Source organism: Macrotis lagotis, chromosome 1, assembly GCF_037893015.1.
Source record: "Macrotis lagotis isolate mMagLag1 chromosome 1, bilby.v1.9.chrom.fasta, whole genome shotgun sequence".
Lineage (NCBI taxonomy): Eukaryota > Metazoa > Chordata > Mammalia > Peramelemorphia > Peramelidae > Macrotis > Macrotis lagotis.
The window spans coordinates 198317171-198338147 of record NC_133658.1 but is presented as its reverse complement, the minus strand read 5'-3'; the positions used below and the strand labels follow the sequence as shown (position 1 = coordinate 198338147).

General features: G+C 35.1%; 1 protein-coding gene across 9 annotated transcripts in view; it reads left to right on the top strand.

The window, feature by feature from the left end:
* Window positions 1–20977, top strand: part of ARHGEF10 (Rho guanine nucleotide exchange factor 10) — a 276879-nt gene that overhangs the window by 165428 nt on the left and 90474 nt on the right. For all 9 annotated transcript variants that reach the window (XM_074209540.1, XM_074209541.1, XM_074209539.1 and 6 more), the window contains one exon: window positions 9380–9561. In XM_074209540.1, coding sequence (XP_074065641.1) covers window positions 9380–9561 — 182 coding nt within the window. The remainder of the gene's footprint in view (window positions 1–9379; window positions 9562–20977) is intronic.

Here is a 20977-nt window from a genome sequence, read left to right as displayed (position 1 = left end):
CTGAATACATCAAATAATCCATTGTTTACTGTATTACAATTATTTTATAGCAATTCCTGCTATTCCCTTGAATAGGGTTTTTCTCCTTTTTTCAAGATTCTATCTCCCTTTACTTATTTGGATTCTACTGTTCTAGCTTTTTTTTTTTTTTCCCTGACAGTGACTTTATTCCTGAAAATATTTTATTTCTGTGAGTGAAAGTAGTGGAATATTATATATTTGGAGCTGGAATAAATTTTGAAGGCACTTAAGTCATCATTTTTATAGATAAGGAAGAGAGATTAAATCTTTTGTAGGGTCATAGCTAATAATTTTCTGAGACAATATATGAATCCAGATCTTCCTGATTTCCACATTCAGAAGCATATCATACCATGGAACCTCTTGGTGATTTTATGTTAGTTTTTCTTAGCCTCTATACAAATGTATTGTTATGTCTTTAAAACTACCCCCCCTGCACTTTACCCCACCCCAACTTACTCCACACCTCAAAAAAACATTAGACTTTAGATCTAGGATTGGCTTAGCAGTCATATAGTTCAATTCCATTTTACAACAGAGTAAACATGAGGACCAAAGAAAGTAATGAATTAGATAAAGGAACAAAGCTAGTTCTTGGCAAGATTGATTCACATGTTACTGGGTTTGGGTCTTTTTTTTTCAGTTTTCTCACACCACTTGAATTCAAAAGTTGATTTATGTTAGTTCCTCAATAATTCCTGACTTATTTAAAAGATAGTTTCAATTGAACTGAAATTCCTATTCATGAAGTCTTCTAAAAATACTCCATTTAATGACCCACATTTCTCTTTATTGCCAGAGTACACATTGTCTTTACCTCTCATTTGGCAATTAAGGTTGTCTTGTGTGTTTTTGTGTATTGTACTCCAAGATGCTTTTAGTTAATATATTATTTATTTTTTCATGTATTTATATCATATCTCCCCCATTAAACTATAAGCCACCTGAGAGAGAAAGACAAATGTTAGCCTGACCCTGTAAACTATAGACCAATGAATTTGACTTTGATTCCTGGGTAAGTTCAAGACATGTTACCAAAGAGATTGTTAGTAAACTTCTAAAACCAGAGGCAGTGATCACAAAGAACCAGTATTTTTGCCATTTGGTATTTTTGTCAAGGACTTGCTAACAAAGTAGAGTTGTCCAAAAGTAGAATGGAATGCTTTTAGAGATGGTCAAGTTGCCCACTCCCCCTTACCCCACTCCTTGTCATTTAAAGTCTTACAAGTGGAGCCTGAGTGACTACCTGATGGGGATGCTGTAGTGGATAAGATGTGGATTGGGTTAGTGGTACCTTTGAATTGTGAAATTCACTGAGGGACCCTGTCTTCTATTTCTTTTATAATAATAATATTTGTCCTTCATTCTTGAAGAAGACCATGATATCAGGGAGATGATGCCATGACAAGAACACAAATTGGATTTGAGTTAAGTTTGCTATGCTAAGTCATCAATCTTACTTTCTCCTCCAGAGTCATCTGGATCAAGTGGCCAGATAAGAATCAGGATGACAAGAAGGCTCTGGATGTGAGGCAGTCAGGGTTGTGACTTGCCCAGGGTCACACAACTAGTTGGAGTCAGTGATCTGAGGCCATATTTGAACTCTGGTCCTCCTGACTCCAAGATGTGTGCTCTATCCATTGTACCACCTAGCTGCTTGGGTATTTTTTTATAATGCTTATAAAAACAGATGCTTGTTAAAGGATTTTCTCATATTTTTGCAGCATTTGGCACTGTTAAACATTTACTTTCATATTTTTATTTACCCTTTGAGCTCATGACACTGATATCATTTGAATTTTTTCCTACCTGCATCTGTAACAACACTTTTTCCTCCCAATTGTAGGTATCTTCTTTTCTTTAGTCCTATTTTCTTTCTTCTCTATTCTTTCATTATTCCTTGGAGGTTGTCTCCACTCATATAGCTTCAGTTATTACCTCCTCTAATTGATGCTCAAACCTATAATCAAAGTTGTGATTCCCTCTCTTTAAGTATTTCCAGCTGCCAGCAGGAATCTCCACCTGAAGGTTTTAAATACCTTCAACTCAATGTGTAATATTTGATTTTTCCACACAAACGTTTATTTATGCTTTCTGATTTTCCTATTTTTCTATTGATGTTACACCATCCTGGAGATAGCTAGCTAGACAGACAGACAGATAGGTAGATAATTTACTATGCACTTCAACTGTACAAAGCATTATTCTCAGTGTTGGATATACAGAAGAAAACTTGATGGTTCTTACCCTCAAATATGTATGCTCTAAGAGGAGAAGATAACACTTAAGGGAAAGGTAGGAAGAATGATCACATGGAAGCAAGATTTCTGGCAAGCAATTGAAGTCTGGAGAGTTAGTTGAGCTGAGAATGAAGGGCGTATTATTGGGGCCACTTATGTCATGGAAAGAGTTTTGGATTTGGGACCAGGAGACCTGTGTCTGTTTTACTTCCAAAGTAGTTTGTAACTTGATTGTAGAGAATCTTACATGAAGGTTGCAGTTTGTATTTCATGCTAAAGGTAAAAAAAGGAGTCACTGAAAATTTTTGAGCCAGAGAGTGACATCCTTATATTTGCTAATTTATGAAATTATTTCAGCTCTGTGGAAGATAAATTGAAGAGGAAGAAACAATGGATGTAGGGAAACCAACTGGAAGAATATTATAACTGTCCAGATTAGAAGTGAAGTCTTGGACTAGGGCATTGTTTTGTTAATGTAAGTAAATGAGTAACTTTGACCGGTAAAGGGATATATACATATATATATATATATATAATCAACAAGATTTTGCAGTGATTGGATCTGAGAGGTAAGAGAAGGGATAGACTCTAGAATGATTCTGAATTTATGAACTTTATTGATGACTGGAAGAACGGTAAAAATAAGGATATTTTAGAAAAGGGTTGATTTTGAGGGAAAAGATGTTCAGATCAACTTTGGATCTTTTGAATTTGATGGATTTCCCATGATATCCATGCAGTTCACGATGTAGCTCTGAAATTCAGAACAGAAATTGAGTATTAGATTAGATGTCCATTTGAGTAATTGGATAATGGGTAAATAACTCCATGAGAGTAAAAGGAGTCACCAAGGGAGATGTTAGCAATAGAAGTGGGCTCAGTGTAGAATCTTGAGATACCTAAGATTAGATAGTGGGAGATAATGGTACAACAAAGTAGACTGTGGAGTGATCAGACATGCAGGAAGAAAGTAAAGAGAACAGTCTCAGGGATTCCAAGAAGTGGAGTGGGGAGAAAGGGGAACTAGTAGAGGTAGACTTTGCAGGATGAGTGTCAAAAAGCCTTTAAAAAAGTCATCGATAAGGATTGAGAAAAGACCATTGGATTTATAAATTAAGGGATTATTTGTTAACCTTTGAGAGAAAACTTTCAATAGAATATTATGGGAACAGACTTTATAAACTTTGAGTATGTAGAACAGTGAGACATTGGTGATGAAAGGAATAATAATAGAAAAATCATTTGAAAGAGTTAAAAGGATAAGAAAATATTTCCTCATAATAAAAGAAAAAACTACACACAATTAATTCTGGAATGCAAGTTCTTGGGAATTCTTCCCCAGAACTTTTTTGCATGCTATTTGGATGGAGCATTCAGACTGCTGTTATTTAAAATAACATTTGAAGCCAAATGTTGCCTTTCTAATCATACATGTTTATGGCCAGACTAATTTCGGGGGGGGGGGAAGAAAAAGAAAAACCTCTAGAGTACACATTGCTGTGGCATAGCCTCACTTTGACCTCAGATATGCTTATGATCAATTTTTTCAGAAAGTCAGACAATAGTTCTCATTAATGCTGACCATGCATTTTTTATTTTCACAAAGTAAATCTTTCTATGTTGACTTTTCCTAAAAATATATATAAAAGCAAAAATATCATGTTTTATATAGAAAGTGTTATAATTCTGACAATTTCTTTTTTAAGCAAATTTAATTTGAAAGCTTTATATTAAAGAATAAAATTGAATTTTTCCCTTTCTGATCCTATCTCTAGAATAAGGGGTAGGAGACAATGTTCATACAGAGAGCAAGAGAGAAATTCTGATGTTGTGGAAACAGCATTAGACTTAGAGGATTCTAGTCCGTTCTGTCACTTGTGTGATTTTGGACAAATCACTTGAACCTTGCAAGCCTCCATAGCTCCTTCTTTAAATGAGATGATTGGCGCTTGTACAAAATTATTCATAACAGCCCTGTTTGTGGTGGGAAAGAACTGGACATTGGGGAATGGCTGAACAAATTTGTGGTATGTGTATGTTATGGAACACTATTTTTCTATTAGAAACCAGGAGGGATGGGATTTCAGAGAAGCCTGGAAGGATTTGCATGAACTGATGCTGAGTGAGATGAGCAGAACCAGAAGAACACTGCACACCCTAACAGCAACATGGGGGTGATACTCAGTCTTAATGGACTTGCTCATTTCATCAGTGCAACAATCAGGGACAATTTTAGGGTATCTGTGATGGAGAACAGCATCTGTATCCAAAGAAAGAATTGTAGAGTTTAAACAAACACCAAAGTCTATTATCTTTAATTTAGGCTGAATTTTTGAAAATACTTTAAAAATTTTATTTATTTAAGGCAATGGGGTTAAGTGACTTGCCAAGATCACACACAGCTAGGCAATTATTAAGTTTCTGAGACTGAATTTGAACTCAGGTACTCCTGATTCCAGGGCTGGTGCTCTATCTATTGTGCCACCCAGCTGCCCCATTATCTTTAATTTAAAAAAAAATTATGTAGTTTTGCTATCTCTTATATTTTATTTTTCCCTTAAGGATATGATTTCTCTCTCAACACAATTTTGATGAATGTATAGCATGGAAACAATATAAAGACTATCAGACTGTCTTCTGTGGGGGGTGGGGGGGAAGCAAGATTGGGGGAAAATTATAAAAAAACAATAAAAAAATGAGATGATTGGAATGGATAATCTCTAACGTTTCTTTCATTTCTACCAAAACCATTCTATGATCTTATGGCTTTTGTTGAACTATTATTAGTGTAGAAAATTCTCTGTGAGGAAACTTCCTTCACCAATTAAAGTCAGCAAATGGTCTGCAATTTAGAGCTTTGCAGTTATCCTAGAACTTGGAGCAGTTAATTGACTAGATCAGCATCATATAGCTATTATGTGTCATTGGACTAGGACCTAGTAATTCCTCTGAGGTCATCTCTAAACTACCCCATACTTCCTTTTCTCTTTTGTGTGTGTGTGTGTGTGTGTGTGTGTGTGTGTGTGTGTGTGTGTGTTTGTATATATAAAAGTTAGGTAAAGGGGGCAAAAAAAAGTTAATTTCGTCCATCTAGTGAGTGAGAATGAAAAACTCTATAGTATTTTCAGTATTTTCATAGTATTTTCAGATAAAAAGAGAATTTGTTTTAATAGTCACTTGAGAAATTTATCTTTTTTTTTTTTGGAAGACATAAATTTTGATGCAGGTAGGTCCCAGGACATGATGTAAGAGACAACTTAGTGTCCTGTCACACACATTGGACTATCAGTCATTCATTAAGTATTTCTGAAATGCCTACCATGGCACTGTGCTAGTTGCTGATGATACAAAGAGAAAAATGAGAGTTTCTGTCCTCAAGAAGCTTATATTATTATAAATGTAAATCAAAAGACTTTACTGTGACCTGGGCAATATCACCTATATTCTGGGATCCTCAGTTGATGTAAGGTGTATAGTGCTTTCAGGGAGGAATAACTTATTTGGTGTGACAGCTTGCTGAGTTTTTTCAGGACTGTGTATCCACTTCTGGTATTCAACCTTTACCCAACTCTCACTTGTGGTTGCAAGAAGCTGTTATATATACACTGGCACCATCTTTATAAACCGTCTCAGCAGATTGGCTTAACCAACAGGCTTCAAATTGGTTAGTGACTTAAGAGGATGTCTACCCCAAGGATGTGAAGACTTCTATGGCATAATAGACTTATGACAATAATTTGTTCTAGTGGTCATGAAGTTGTCTGAAGCAAGTTTTGTGGAGTGCTTAGAACTGGGTCAGATATTGAAGATGCCAAGGTTGTCTTGATTTTTTTCCTGCCAATGGACTTTGATGACTCAGGAAGAGACAGTGAGGCTTATGATTGTGCAACATTGCTTCACTTAAGTCCCATTCACTTGAAAATCAAGATATTACTTCACGATATCACTGGTCCTCTTTGAAAATGAAGGATGAACACCAACTACAACAGTTTCCTCATTCATAAAACAGAAATAGTTCTACGGGCTTTTGAGTATTATTTGTTTGTCTTTCATTCTCAATGAAGAACATGATATCAAAGAATTGATGCCATGACAAGTACATGAATTGGATTGAGTGAGGGGTACTGTGCTAAGTCACCAGCCTCACTTTCTCCTCCAGAGCCATATGAATCATGGTGAATGGAGATGCCCTGGATGTGAGGCAATCAGGTTTAAGTGACTTGATGTCATGGTCTTCTTTGAAAATGAAGGCCAAACACTGAAAATGAAAAGATCATTCAAATGACAATGTTTTATGAATCTATATGTGTCTAGGATAGTGCCACATCTCATTTCTTCCCATCCCTAGCTTTTAAACTTTTGTGTCTAATCTAACCCTATTACAATGTAAGTTCCCTTTGAAATAGGACTTTTCTTTTACATTTGTTTGTCCAATCTATGGTAGAGTCTTCTGAACTTATATTGGCCACAGTTAGATTCACTATACCTTGACTCCAATATGGTGATGTCATTTTGATTCTCTCTGAGAACAAAGAACAACTACCAAGCAGTCTCCCTGAAGCTTGGCACATAGTAGGAACTTAGTAATTGCTTTATGTCTAATGAAGTCATAATGGAAAGAGACTTGAATTTGCTTTCAGGAGAGACCATAATTCAAATCCTATCTCTGACAACCAATCAATAAATATTTATTGTTTACTAAAGTGCAAGCACTCTTGTAGACTCTGATGTAGATGTTTTGCATATAAGAGCAAAGATTGCTGCTTGCAAGAAGTTTACATTCGAATGGGGGAGATTACAAGTACATATAAAAATAAAGAATGCAAACTCTTTGAATTCAGGAACTGAATTTTTTTGTTTGTATTTTTTTTTCTAGTAAGTGCTTAATGTCTCTTTCTGTGATCTAATTGTATACAACATAAATGTAAGGCAAATAAATGCAGATATTATATACAAAGTAGTTAAATATAAAATAGTTTGACAGAGAAGGCCTTAGTGGTTGAGGGATTCAAGGAAGATGTCAAACCAAAGATGATACTTGAAATACTTCCCCATTTCATTCAAACCATCTTTCACTTAGTTGCCAAGGTGATTTTTCTAGATTGAGAGCAACTAGGTGGCATAGTGCATAGAGCCCTGACCCTGAAGTCAGGAGAGCCTGAGTTCAAAATAGGCCTCATATACTTGTGACTCTGGGTGAATCATTTAATCCCGATTACATCCAAAAATTTATAATGGAAAAAAAAACAAAAACAAAAACAAAAAATCAAGTGCAGGTCATGTCATCTCTGCTTCTTACTAAGTGAACTCCAGTGGTTCCAGCTGATACCTATAGTATCAAATCTTAGTATCCTATGACTTTTAAATCTCTAAATAATTTACCTCTTTTCACTTTCCAGTCTCAAATTTATTTGCCAACTAATCTGACCTACTTTAACACCACATCTCTTGCCTAAAATACTGGGCTGAATCACCTCTGTTTCTTTACTTTCCTGACTTTCTTCAAGATCTAGGTCAAAGTTTATCTTCTTCAGGAAGTCTAATCTGCTCTCTCTCACCACCAGCTGCTAATGCCTTCCCTTTCATATTACCTCCTTTCTACTATATACATACATACATATATATATATATATATATATATGTATATATTTATGTGTGTGTGTGTGTGTGTGTGTGTGTGTGTATGTAGGAAATAATTAAAATCAGTTCAATTCAATAAATAGCTATTAAGTATATAAATAAATAATTATATAAATAGGAAAAGAAAAACAGTGTCTGCCATTAAGGAGTTTGCCCTCTAATAGGGAAAGAAAACCATAAAATGAAGTTGAAAAGAGTGTTTGTGTGTGTGTGTGTGTGAGAGAGAGAGAGAGAGAGAGAGAGACCTCTGATCAGAGGAGAAAAGAGGCAGATGGAGATGGGATGTTGAGTAATAGAAGTGTTCAGCTTATGCTGGGAGGAGCATTCCACATTAGCATGAAAACTCCTTGAGGACAGGGATTTATGTTTGTTTTTACTTTCTTTGTAGACTTATTCATAGTCTAGTATCTGGCAAATAGTAAGTACTTAAATCCTTTTTGGCTAACTTTGATATGGATGATAAATCAGCAAAAGAGACATATACTAACTCTGGGACCTTGGAAAAATCACTTAAAAACCTCTCTGAATTCAATTTCTTCTTCTATAAAAGGATAGTGGTGCACTTATAAATCTCACATTATAATCAATATATATTGTTAACATCAACAATAATAATAACATTAAGCAATACATAGAGAATATATTAATAGCTACTAAATGTATATTAGCTGGGAGCAGCTAGGTGGCACAGTGGACAGAGTATAAGTCCTTTGAAGTCAGGAGGACCTGAGTTCAAATGAGGCCTCAGACACTTAATAATTGCCTAACTGTGTGACCACAGGCAAGTCACTTAACCCCATTGCCTTAAAAAAAAGTATATTAGCAACATTATTATAGAATGGAAAAAACACTTGATTCAGTCAGAGAACATGATTTTGAGCATCAACTCTGCTGTTTTTTTACCTGGGTCACCTCAGACAAGTCACTTAATTTTTCTGGGACCTCAGTTTCCTCATCAGTATAATTTGGGCAGTGACCACATTGGATTCTTTCCATCCAAAATCTATATAACCTTGTAATCTTATGATCATAAAAGAAAGACAATGCTAGGATTTTTGTTTGAAGTTATGACCAAAATACATGTAAGAAATGGTCAGTTAATTTTCTAACTGAATAAAAAATTTTGTCCTATAATTCTTCAGTGTATTTTAAATTGTTCAATAGGATGGACAGCACAGGGTCAGCTCATCTTTTTTAATAGGTAATTAAACATTAAGTTGAGTAGTGTAATGCTTTCTGAAAAAATATGTAATTTCACTATTATTCCTTCGGTTTTCTGACTCAAAGTGGAAAGATTTCTCCATCCTCTAATGTACTTGGAGTCCAAATGCAAAGCCACATAAAGCCTGTTCCAAAAAAAGATAAAACCCCTATAATTTAACATTTTAAACATCCTCTATTTTCATATCTGCTATGACAGGAAATGCCAAAAAGTATATAATTAATAATATCTCATAAAACTCTTCTGATTCTTTCAGCACTTCACATGAAAGCAGTGGGGCTATATCAACCAGCCAAAGATATTTATTAAAATGGAGTGTTCCTCTTGGACATGTAGAGGTCATAGAATACAACAGTGGTCAAGGCCAAGGAGAAAATAGCAGATACCCTGCATCACATTCCACTGAAAGCATTATTGTGGTCGCCAATGTTAAGCCACGTAAGTGACAGTCTTAATATTCTTCAAAGCTTATGATATTATTCTGCCTCCTGACATGGTTAGAACCTCTATTCCTTACACTATTTTCTTTACTTCCTGATATTGAATTCAGATGAAGTTGCAACAGCATTGTTAGCAGAATATTCGCTTTAGCATGCTGCAATATGCCATTTGTTAAATGGAGGCTAAAATGACAAGAAGAATTAGTTATTCCCATTGAACCAGATATTTCCCTGTGAATTTGCTTCTCTGTGATTTTAAATTTAGTAGTATGGCCTTCTAGAAGTTGTATTTGTGATAATTAGTGTTGATTTATTTAATGATGTAGGTAGGATTAATTTCTTTTTTCCCATTTGCTGAATCTTGAAATAGTCATTTAACTTGACTTTTGATACTGTGACTAATCTGTGGTCTCATCACTATGGTAAACTGTTTCCAATAATGAAGATAGTTACCTAAATTCAACTTTTATTTACCTATCCTATATAGAATTGCTTGAAATAGGGACCACCTCATCTGAACTCTGAACATATGCCTATGGAGTGTACTGGCTGCACACAATAACATGGACTGAGTAGTTAAGAAAGTATGAGTGGTAGCTTTAAATATTTAAGTAGTCAATGTTATTTCATGAAATTTTTGCCTTAGGTGGTACTTCTGTCATTTCAAAAACTTTATCTTGTATATGCACCTTTAATTACCATAAATTTGGCACATAATTGTCTTTTGGGGGGGGCGGAGAATGAAATTCATTTTAGGTTATGCCAATAAAAATGATTAGACTGAACAACAGCAAAATTTGTTGATTTCTTTTTATCATATCTGTTTGTTCCTCCTTGGGGGATTTAATGGATGTGCTTATGTTCAAGAGATCTTGAATCCATCAAAATAAAAAATGCTACCAAATTAAAGCCAGTTTTATTCTCTATTCTTGCTTTCCCCCCTTTGCTTTTAAATATACTCACAATGAATAAGATGTAACTGTGTAAAATCTTTTGCATTTCTAATAAGTTTAACTTCCTCTATTCTGCTTTTTGGGTTTTTTTTTTTTGCTGCTGTTGTTCAGTTGTTTTTTAATCATATCTTGAATTAAAAGTTTCTAAATGCAAGATTGACTCTCTAATCAAAACATTAAACTGCCTCTTTTCTTTTCATTTATTTACAAAGCCAAACCATCCACTTTTTAGTTAAAATAGATGTTTTCATACTAGAGTTGTTATTCTAAGAAAAAAAATTACCTCATCACAGCAAAATGTGAACTCTCTCAATTATAATGTATGAAAGACAGAGATTGAGACATTTTTAGTTGGAATTCTACTGAGGGAAAAACTCATTTCTTGAATGCATTTGTGGAAAGTTTTAGAAGTTTGGATTCTTTGGAAATTTAGGTAATAATTCTTTGTAGATGGCTTAATATTGTGGATTTAGAATGCTTTGTTTATACACTAACTTGTTGCCTAGTTATATTCAAGATAAAACCTTAAATTAGAGTAATTATTCAATGAAATCAGATTCAAGTAACTTGTTTCTGAGAAAATGATACATGTATCACATAATTACTGCCACGATTCAGTCTTATTTAATAGGTAATGGATTTATGCCTTTATACAGAGATTTTCTTACAGTAATAGGCCTATGGAAGTATACATGGGTTTCTTCTATCCCTTCATTACCTTTTCTCTCACTGATAATTTCCCATATTTTTTTGTTAAGGATAACTGTTTTTTCAAATTGCATTTTATTTGTTGAAAAGACATATGTTAATTCTATTTATCTTGACAAAACTTTGCAGAATAAGTGACATTTTCTCCTTATTTAGAGAATGATTAGTCTTTTTTTGAAAGATTTTATTTATTTTGAGTTTTACAATCTTGCTTCCCTCCCCCACCCTCCACAGAAGGCAGTCTGTTAGTACTCACATTATTTTCATGGTATACATTGATCTAAGTTGAATGTGATGAGAGAGAAATCATATCCTTAAGGGAAAAAAAAGTATAAGATATGGCAAAATTACATATTAAGATAATGTTGTTTTTTTTAAATTAAAGGTAATAGTCTTTGATCTTTGTTCAAACTCCACAGTTCTTTCTCTGGATACAGATGGTCTTCTCCATCACAGATACTCCAAAATTGTACCTGATTGTTGCACTGATGGAATGAACAAGTCCATTAAGGTTGATCATCACCCCCATGTTGCTGTTAGGGTGTACAGTGTTCTTCTGGTTCTGCTCATCTCACTCAGCATCAGTTCATGCAAGTCCTTCCAGGCTTCCCTGAATTCCCATCCTGCCTGGTTTCTAATAGAACAATAGTGTTCCATGACTTACATACACCACAGTTTGTTAAGCCATTCCCCAATTGAAGGACATTCACTTAATTTCCAGTTCTTTGCCACCGCAAACAGGGCTGCTATGGATATTTTTTACCAGTGATATTTTTACCCTTTTTCATGATCTCTTCAGGGTATAGACCCAAAGTGGTATTGCTGGATCAGAGGATATGCACATTTTTGTTGCCTTTTGGGCATAATTCCAAATTGCTCTCCAGAAAGGTTGGATGAGTTAACAGCTCTGTCAACAATGTATTAGTGTCCCAGATTTCCCACATCCCTTCCAACATTGATTATTGTCCTTTTTGATCATAATGGCCAGTCTGAGAGGTATGAGGTGGTACCTCAGAGATGCTTTAATTTGCATTTCTGTAATAATTAGTGATTTAGAGCAATTTTTCATATGACTATGGGTCTCTTTGATTTCCTCATCTGTAAACTGCCTTTGCATATCCTCTGACCATCTGTCAATTGGAAAATGGCTTGGTTTTTTGAAAATTTGACTCAGTTCTCTATATATTTTAGAAATGAGTCCTTTGTCAGAAATACTATTTGTAAAAATTGTTCCCAATTTACTACATTTCTTTTGAACTTGGTTACAGTGGTTTTGTCCGTATAAAAGCTTTTAAATTTAACGAAATCAAAATTATCTAGTTTTTAATGATGTTCTCCATTTCTTCCTTGATCATAAACTGCTTCCCTTTCCATAGATCTGATGGGTATACTACTCCTTGATCTTCCAGTTTACCTACAGTATTGTTTTTTATGTTTTTAATCCCATATCCATTTTGGTCTTATCTTGGTATAGTATGAGGTGTTAGTCTAATTCAAGTTTCTGCCTAACTTCCAATTTTCCCAACAGTTTTTTTATCGAAGAGAGAGTTTTATCCCAATAGCTGGACTCTTTGAGTTTATCAAACAGCAGATTACTATAAGCATTTCCTGCTGTTGCACCTAGTCTATTCCACTGATACACAACTATTTCTTAGCCAATACGAAACGGTTTTGATGACTGATGCTTTAAAATATACATTGATCCAAATTGAATGTGATAAGAGAGTAATCATATCCTTAAGGAAGAAATATAAAGTATAAGAGAGGGGCAGCTAGGTGGTGTAGTGGATAAAGCACCGGCCTTGGAGTCAGGAGTACCTGGATTCAAATCCGGGCTCAGACACTTAATAATTACCTAGCTGTTTGGCCTTGGGCAAGCCACTAAACCCCATTTGCCTTGCAAAAAAAAAAAAACCTAAAAAAAGTATAAGAGATAGCCAGATCAGACAATAAGATATCAGGTTTTTTTCCCCCCTAAATTACATGTAATAGTGCTTGGTCTTTGTTCAAACTCCACAGTTCTTTCTCTGGATACACATGGTATTCTCCATTGCAGACAGCCCCAAATTGTCCCTGTTTGTTGCACTGATGGAATGAGCAAGTCAATCAAGGTTGATCATCACCCCCCTATGTTGCTGTTAGGGTATGCAGTGTTTTTCTGCTTCTGCTCATCTCCCTCAGCATCAGTTCATGCAAATCCCTCCAGGTGAAGTTAACATTTCTAATAGAATATTGAATAGTAGTGGTGATAATGGGCATCCTTGTTTCACCCCTGATCTTATTGGGAATGCCTTTAGCCTATTCCCATTGCATATGATCCTTGTTGATGGTTTCAGATAGATACTTCTTATTATTCTAAGGAGCAATCCATTTATTCCTACTCTCTTTCTAGTGTTTTTAATATGAATGGGTGCTGTATTTTGCCAAAAGCTTTTTCAGCATCTTTTGATATAATCATATGAGTTCTGATAGGTTTGTTATTGATATAATTATTCATACTAGCAGTTTTCCTAATATTGAACCAATCCTGCATTCCTGGGATAAATCCTATTTGGTCATAATGTATTATCCTAGTGATAGCTTGTTGTAATCATTTTGCTAAGATTTTATTTAATATTTTTGCATCTATATTCATCAGGGAGATAAGTTTATAATTTTCTTTCTGTTCTTGGTTTAGGTATCAGCACCATATTGTTGACATAGAAAGAGTTAGGCAGAGTTCCATCTTCACCTATTTTTCTGAAGAGTTTATATAGAATTGGAGCCAATTATTCCTTAAATGTTTGATAGAATTCACTTACGAATCCATCTGGCCCTGGAGATTTTTTCTTAGGGAATTCAATAATGGTTTGTTGAATTTCTTTTTCTTTGACAGGGATATTTAGGTATTTAATTTCCTCTTCATTTAACCTGGGAAACATTTTCATAAATATTCATCCATTTCACTTAGATCATCAAATTTATTGGCATAGGGTTGGGCAAAATAATTCTGAATTATTACTTTGATTTCCTCCTCATTGGTGGTGAGTCCATCCTTTTCATTTATGATACTAATAATTAGGTTTTCTTCTTTCTTTTTTTAATCAAACTGACCAGAGGTTTATTAATTTTATTGTTTTTTTCATAAAACCAACTCTTGGTTTTATTTAATTTCTCCTTTAATTTTTAGAATTTCTAATTTGGTATTTAATTGGGGATTTTTAATTTGCTCTTTCTCTAATTTTTTTAGTTGCATATTTAGTTAATTGATTTCCTCTTTCTCTAATTTAGTCATGTAAGCATTTAAAGATATAATATATCCCCTGACAGCCGCCTTGAGTGAATCCTATAGGTTTTGGTATGTTGTTTCATTATTATCATTATCTAGAATGAAATAATTAATTCTTTCTATAATTTTTTTTGATCCACTCATTCTTTAAAATATCTCCCTCATCCAATATTGCATATGATTTTTATTGCATTATGATCTGAGAAAGGTGTATTCACTATTCTGCCTTTCTGCCTTTCTGAAATTGGTCACTAGGTTTTTATGCCCTAGTACATGGTCAATTTTTGTGTGTCATGTACTGCAGAAAAAAAGATATATTCTTTTCTATCCCCATTTAGCTTCCTCCATAAGTCTATCATATCTAGATTTTTCTAATAATCTATTTACCTCCTTAACTTCCTTCTTGCTTATTTTATAATTAGATTTATCTAAATCAGAGATGGGAGGTTGAGGTATCCCATTAGTAGAGTTTTGCTGTCTATGTCTTCTTTCAACTTTTCCTCTATGAATCTGGATGCTGTACCATTGGGTGCATAAATATTTAGTATTGAAATTATTGTCTGTGATGCCTTTTAGGAGAATAGTGTCCTTCTATATCTCTTTTAATGCTATCTATTTTTGCAGCAGTTTTGTCTGAGATAAGGATTGCTACCCCTGCTTTTTTCACTTTAGCTGATGCAAAAAATATTTTACTCCATCCTTTTACCTTTACTCTACATGTATCTCTTTGCTTTAGATGGGTTTCTTGTAAGCAACATATTGTAGGATTCTGGTTTTTAATCCACTCCACTATTTGCTTACATTTTAAGGGAGAGTTTATTCTATTCACATTCCAAATTATACTTATTAACTCTTTATTTCCCTCCATTCTATCTTCTATCTTCCTGTATTTTTCCCCCTTTTTTCACTTTATCCATATTCCCCCGTATTTTGATACTAAATAATGCCACCTTCAGTGTGTTTGCCCTCCTTCATCAACCCCCTCCTCTTTCTTTTCCCTTTCCCTTTTCCCCTTCTTCCTTCCCTTCTTTCTGTTAGTTCTCCCCCCTTTCCCCTTTTATTACTTCAAAGGTAAGATACTTAGCTTAACTGAGTGTGTGTGTAAGTTGACTTTATGCCAAGTCTGATAAGAGGAAGAGTCAAGTGGTTCTCATCTCTTCCCTTTCCCCCCCCTCTATTGCAATAGGTCTTTTGTACTTCTTAATGTAATGAGATTTATCCCATTTAATCTCCTCCATCCATATTGTTATTAATTCATTCTATGTGAGTCACAGAAAAGTCATGAGTGTCCATCACTTCTGGCTAAGTATATTCTCTGTAATAGAGTTAGAATTCTCAAGTGTTATGAGAATCTTTCTCCCAGGTGGGGATATAGCCAGTTTTATCTTATTGGATAGCACCCCCCCATCTACTCATTTATTTGTTTGTTTGTTTGTTTGTCTATTCATTTTTTAATGTATCTTTTTGCCTTTTCATGTGTCTCTTGAGTCTCCTATTTAGCTCTGGTCTTTTCATCAGTAAATGTTGTAAGTCTCCCATTTTATTAAATGTCCATCTTTTCCCCTGGAAGAGAAGGCTCAGTTTTGCTGGATAGTGGATTCTTGGCTGCATTCCAAGCTCCCTTGCTCTTCTGAATATCTCATTCCATGCCCTTCAATCCCTTAATGTTGATGCAGCCAGGTCCTGCATATTCCTTACTGGGACTCCTTGGTATTTAAATTGTTTCTTTCTGGCTGCTTGCAGGATTTTCTCTTTTATCTGATAGTTCTGGAATTTGGCCAAAACATTCCTTAGTGTTTTCATTTTAGGATCTCTTTCAGGAGGGGATTGATGTATTCTTTCAATAACTATTGTGCCCTCTGGTTCCATGATATCAAGGCAGTTTTCCATCACTAAATCCTGTAATATTCAGTTGAGGCTTTTTTTTTCTCTTTAATGTTTTCAGGAAGGTCTATAATTCTCAGGTTGTCCCTTCTCGATCTATTCTTGAGGTCAGTGGTTTTGCTGATGAGGTATTTTACATTTTATTCTATTTTTTTTCAATCTTTTGGTTTTTTTTTAATGGAATCTTGTTTTCTCATGAAGTCATTATTTTCCACAGATTCCCTTTCTTTTAGAGAAGAATTTTCTTCATTTACCTTTTGCAATTCCTTTCCAATTGGTGAATTCTATTTTTGAAAGAGTTTTCTATTTGCCCAAGTGTAATTTTTGAGAGAATTATTTTCTTTTTTTGTATTTGTCCAATTGTATTTTCCAAGGATTTGTTTTCCTTTTGAGAGATGTTAATTTTCTCTTCCAACATATTAATTTTCTCTTGAGTTTCTTTCTTTTCCCAATTTTTCCAATTGATTTTTAAACTCCTTCCTGATTTCTTCCAGAAAGTCTTTCTGCTCTGGGGACCAATTCATATTCTCCTCAGAAATGCTAGATCTCTCTAGGTTAGAAATCTCTTTCTTCTAAGAATTTTCCCATGGGCCCTCCTTTACAATGACCTTTTAAAATTTTCCTGGGATCTTGTGTAGGGGGAGGGCTGTCTCAAAAATTTGCTTTTGAAAACCTTAGAGTCTTTGTTCACTTGGTTTAGTAATTCCAAGGGCCAACCCATAGGAGTGCTGGTTGCTTTCTCTGGAGTGTTTGAAGCTCTCTCCCTAATCCTGGAGAAAGTAAGGAAAGAGAGAGGAGGGGAAAAGGGGTCTGAATTATTCTTGAACAATGGGCTGGGACCTGGGGGAAGGAGTTAATCTCCCTTTCAGCTGAGTTATTCTGTTGCCCACACCTGAGCCTGAGGAGGTGGGGGGGCAGTTACCCTTTGTTCTGGGAAGAGGGCTTTGCAAAAAAGTATGGAGCTCAAGTCCTATGTCCAGCTGGTCATTTTCCAGAGTACCAGAGGTACTCAGTAGCTTCCTGTGCTGGAACTCATCCTTCTGATGACTGGGGTTCACCAGAGTTCCTCCCCCCCCCAGCCAAAGATTCCATGGTTAAAATTGGTCCTTGGACCTGCCATTCACTCAAGTCTCTTTGGTTAAGGCTGGCCCTCTGGTTTCACCCCACTGCTATCCCTGCACTCTCCCTCTGCTCTCCATTCCTGGTTTAACTGTGCTCCCCTGAGACGGATCTTGTTGGTAGGTGTTCTTCTCCTAGCTTCTTTTTCTGAGTTTTGTGGATTGAATTTCTGTTTAAGAGGTTTCTTTCATGTTAATTTTGAGGGAAACTAGGAGCACTTAACACAGTGCCTGTTTTCTCTACACCATCTTGGTCAGAATTCTGAATGATTAGTCTTTAGCTAATTTAGGATAACATCTATCCTTTGAAGAGTCATAGGTAGAACTCTAAAAATGGAAAAATAGCTTTTTTTTAAACAAACAAAAAGCAATTAAATTCAATAAACATATATTAAGTGCCAACTTTGGACCATGAACTGTGCTAAGTTTTGAGGATATAAATAAGAAAATGAAAAACTAAACAAACCTAGCAATTTAATTGGGGAAATAACACACAAAAGAGACAGGAGGGAAGGGTATTGTAAGGAACATCAAGGGATCACTGGCATTTAGAGTTGAAACCAGAGAGACAGATGCAAAGAAGGATGAGTTAAAATCCAATTTCTGCCCCCTAAAGAAAGCCATTGGGAGGAGTTGAGAGAGGTGATGTCTGGGTTTGAGTTAACTATATGGTGATGAGATTGGAAGGGACATATTTACTCTGGGAGAGGAATAAAACTTTCAGTAGGATTTAAAATTTAGACTTTTTTTATCTTAAGAGCAACTGTGAGCATTCAGTACAGTCTATGCTTTTTGAGGGAAGTAACTATTTTGTTTTTGCATTTGTATCACTTACTTGGCATTGTATATTTCTGTTGATTGAGAGTTGATTTATTGATATATAAAATAGAAAATAAAGAAAACAGTTAAAAAACTTAAACTTGGTCTCTTGACAAAAATATTTTTATTGTATTTTTCTCATATGATGGGTGAGGCAGCATGATATAGAGGATAAAAAGCTGACCTTGGAGCTAGGAAGACCTGGGTTCAAATCTTGCCTCTTATATATCCCGAATGTGTGATTCTAGTCAAGACACTCAGTCTCTTAGATTTCTAGGCAACTCTCCATGTTTATAATTTACAAAGAAGGTAATTTGTTTGAGAAAAATTATTTAACCAGCATTTCCCTTTTCCAATGGAATCATGGAACTAGTCCTTATTCCTTTCCATATGATGAGACAGTAATGAAACCAGATTTAATTTCATTGTGAGGAAACCCCGTGCCAGTGCCAGCTGGCTTATATTCTGCAATTTGGCCTCTGAAAGAAGTGTATAGTATACTAAGAGGTTTATGCTCAGGAGAACACAGCCACTATGTGTTCTATGAAAGGAGAGGTTAATCTATATCCAAAGAAAGAATTGTGGAGTTTAAACAAAGACCAAAAACTATTACCTTCAATCTAAAAAATAAAAAAGTTATCTTATGTATTAAGTAATTTTGTTACCTTTTTAGTTTTTTCCTTAAGTATATGATTTTACTTTCAACACATTCAATTTTGACCAATATATAGCATGAAAACAATGTAAAGACTATCAGACTGTCTTCTGGGGTGGGTAGGGGAAGGGGAGCGAGGCTGGATGAAAAATTGTAAAATTCAAAAAAAAAAAGAAAGAAAAAAAGAAAGGAGAGTTTAAGGTTAATAAGAATGGAGGAGGTCCTAGTAGCCTTTACAATATATATATATATACAGTTAAAATATTGTCACTTACTCTATGGTATCATATGTCAGAGGCAGTAGTATGTAAACCTAGATTTATGTGCCCATAAATAAATTCAAGACATGCATAACAAAAAATAATGTCATTACACAGAGAGATTCAATATTGGAAACACTGGAGTTTTCTTTTCAGTTGGACATGGAGACATTTCAGTCTTGAATTCACAGTTCATTTTAATTTCAATAGTACTTTCTTAACATTTGTAAGCTCTTATATAGGAAGTTCTCACAGCACAAAGTGTAAAAGGATGAATTCACTCTGAGTAATTTCTAACAATTTTACTCTAACCCCCATATAGAATATTTGGGGACATTATTCTCTTCTGTCACCCAGGGTTTTCAGCTACTTTGCTTCCATTGCAAGTACAAGGTTCGTAAAATTGAAGAAAGAAAATTTCTCTGAGCAGGAAAGTGTTACTCAATGTTCAAGGTAAAATCAAACTCAAAAGGGGATTTCTGGAAAATAGCTTTCACTGTGCATAAGCTACTCCCAAAGAACTATAGAGCATCTCATTGTTTCAGTGAGGCAGAGATTCCAGCAAGTAGTTCCCCATGCATTTGCATAACAGGTCTTGTATATTAAGAATTATTCATTCTTTCATAGGCTCTCTGAAGTTTGACTCTCCCATATCTTCTAGTAGCCAGTATCAAGTATTGCCATCAGATACAACAGGTCATCTGTTCAACTCTATCTTCCTCTGTCATTGGGTATAGTCTTTACTTCCATAAAAGGGAAAGATTCCAACTTCCCCCATCTCCCAAGAGATAGTTGTTCTCCTTGCATCAGTGATGTTAGATTCTGTGACTACAAATTCATAATTTTTGCCATTATAGAATTGTCATCCAAGGCACATGTTTAGGAATTGATAATACAACCTTATTTCTCTCTAATTATCTCTCTTGCATTTAAAGTCTTTCAAAGGCAGTGAATATTAATCAAACTCCTCTAGATTGTTACTAGACTAGGTGGAGGTGGGGGGTGGGGGAAACTGGACACTCTTCTGGTTCTCTAGCATACATTACATTCATTCCCTTAAAGGACACTGTTCTTATAGGTATTTGAGGGGAGTAGAAAGGAGAGGGAGGAAAGGTCTCATAGTAGCTATACAACAACAGTATGAGAGTTGACTCTGATCCTGGGCAACTTTCTAAGACCATTTTCAGCTTCCTGATAGTAGGTCTAACAATTGTGATAGGAGAAAATCACAGAATTTGAGTTTGGGAATGCACTTTAATGGCTATCTAACTCTAAAGAATAGGGAGAGTCTCATATACAAAGGGAATTCCCACTATAACATTCTCTGCAGGTAGTTGTTTAGCCTAGCTTGAGAACTTCCAACAACCACCATTCAAGTCATCCCACTCTACTTTTGTATGTACAGTTCTGATTATTAGGATATCTTTCCTGACCTCAAGCTTAGATTGCATTGAAGAGTTCTTGGCAGTATATAAGGTATAAGAAGACTGCAAAGTTAGGAAGGCTATCAGATTATGAAGGACTTTGAAGTAACCAGAGGATTTTATATTTGATTCTGGAGGTACTAGGAAACCACTGGAGTTTATTGAATAGGTAAATAATGTGCTTGGACCTGTGCTTTGGTAAAAATTTTTGTTGAGTAAATGGAGAATGGACTTTAGTAAGGAGTGATGTGGCAGTCAGATTAACCAGTCTAAGAGATGAAGGTCTGTATGAGGGCAGCAGCAGCAGCATCAGAGGAGAGAAGAG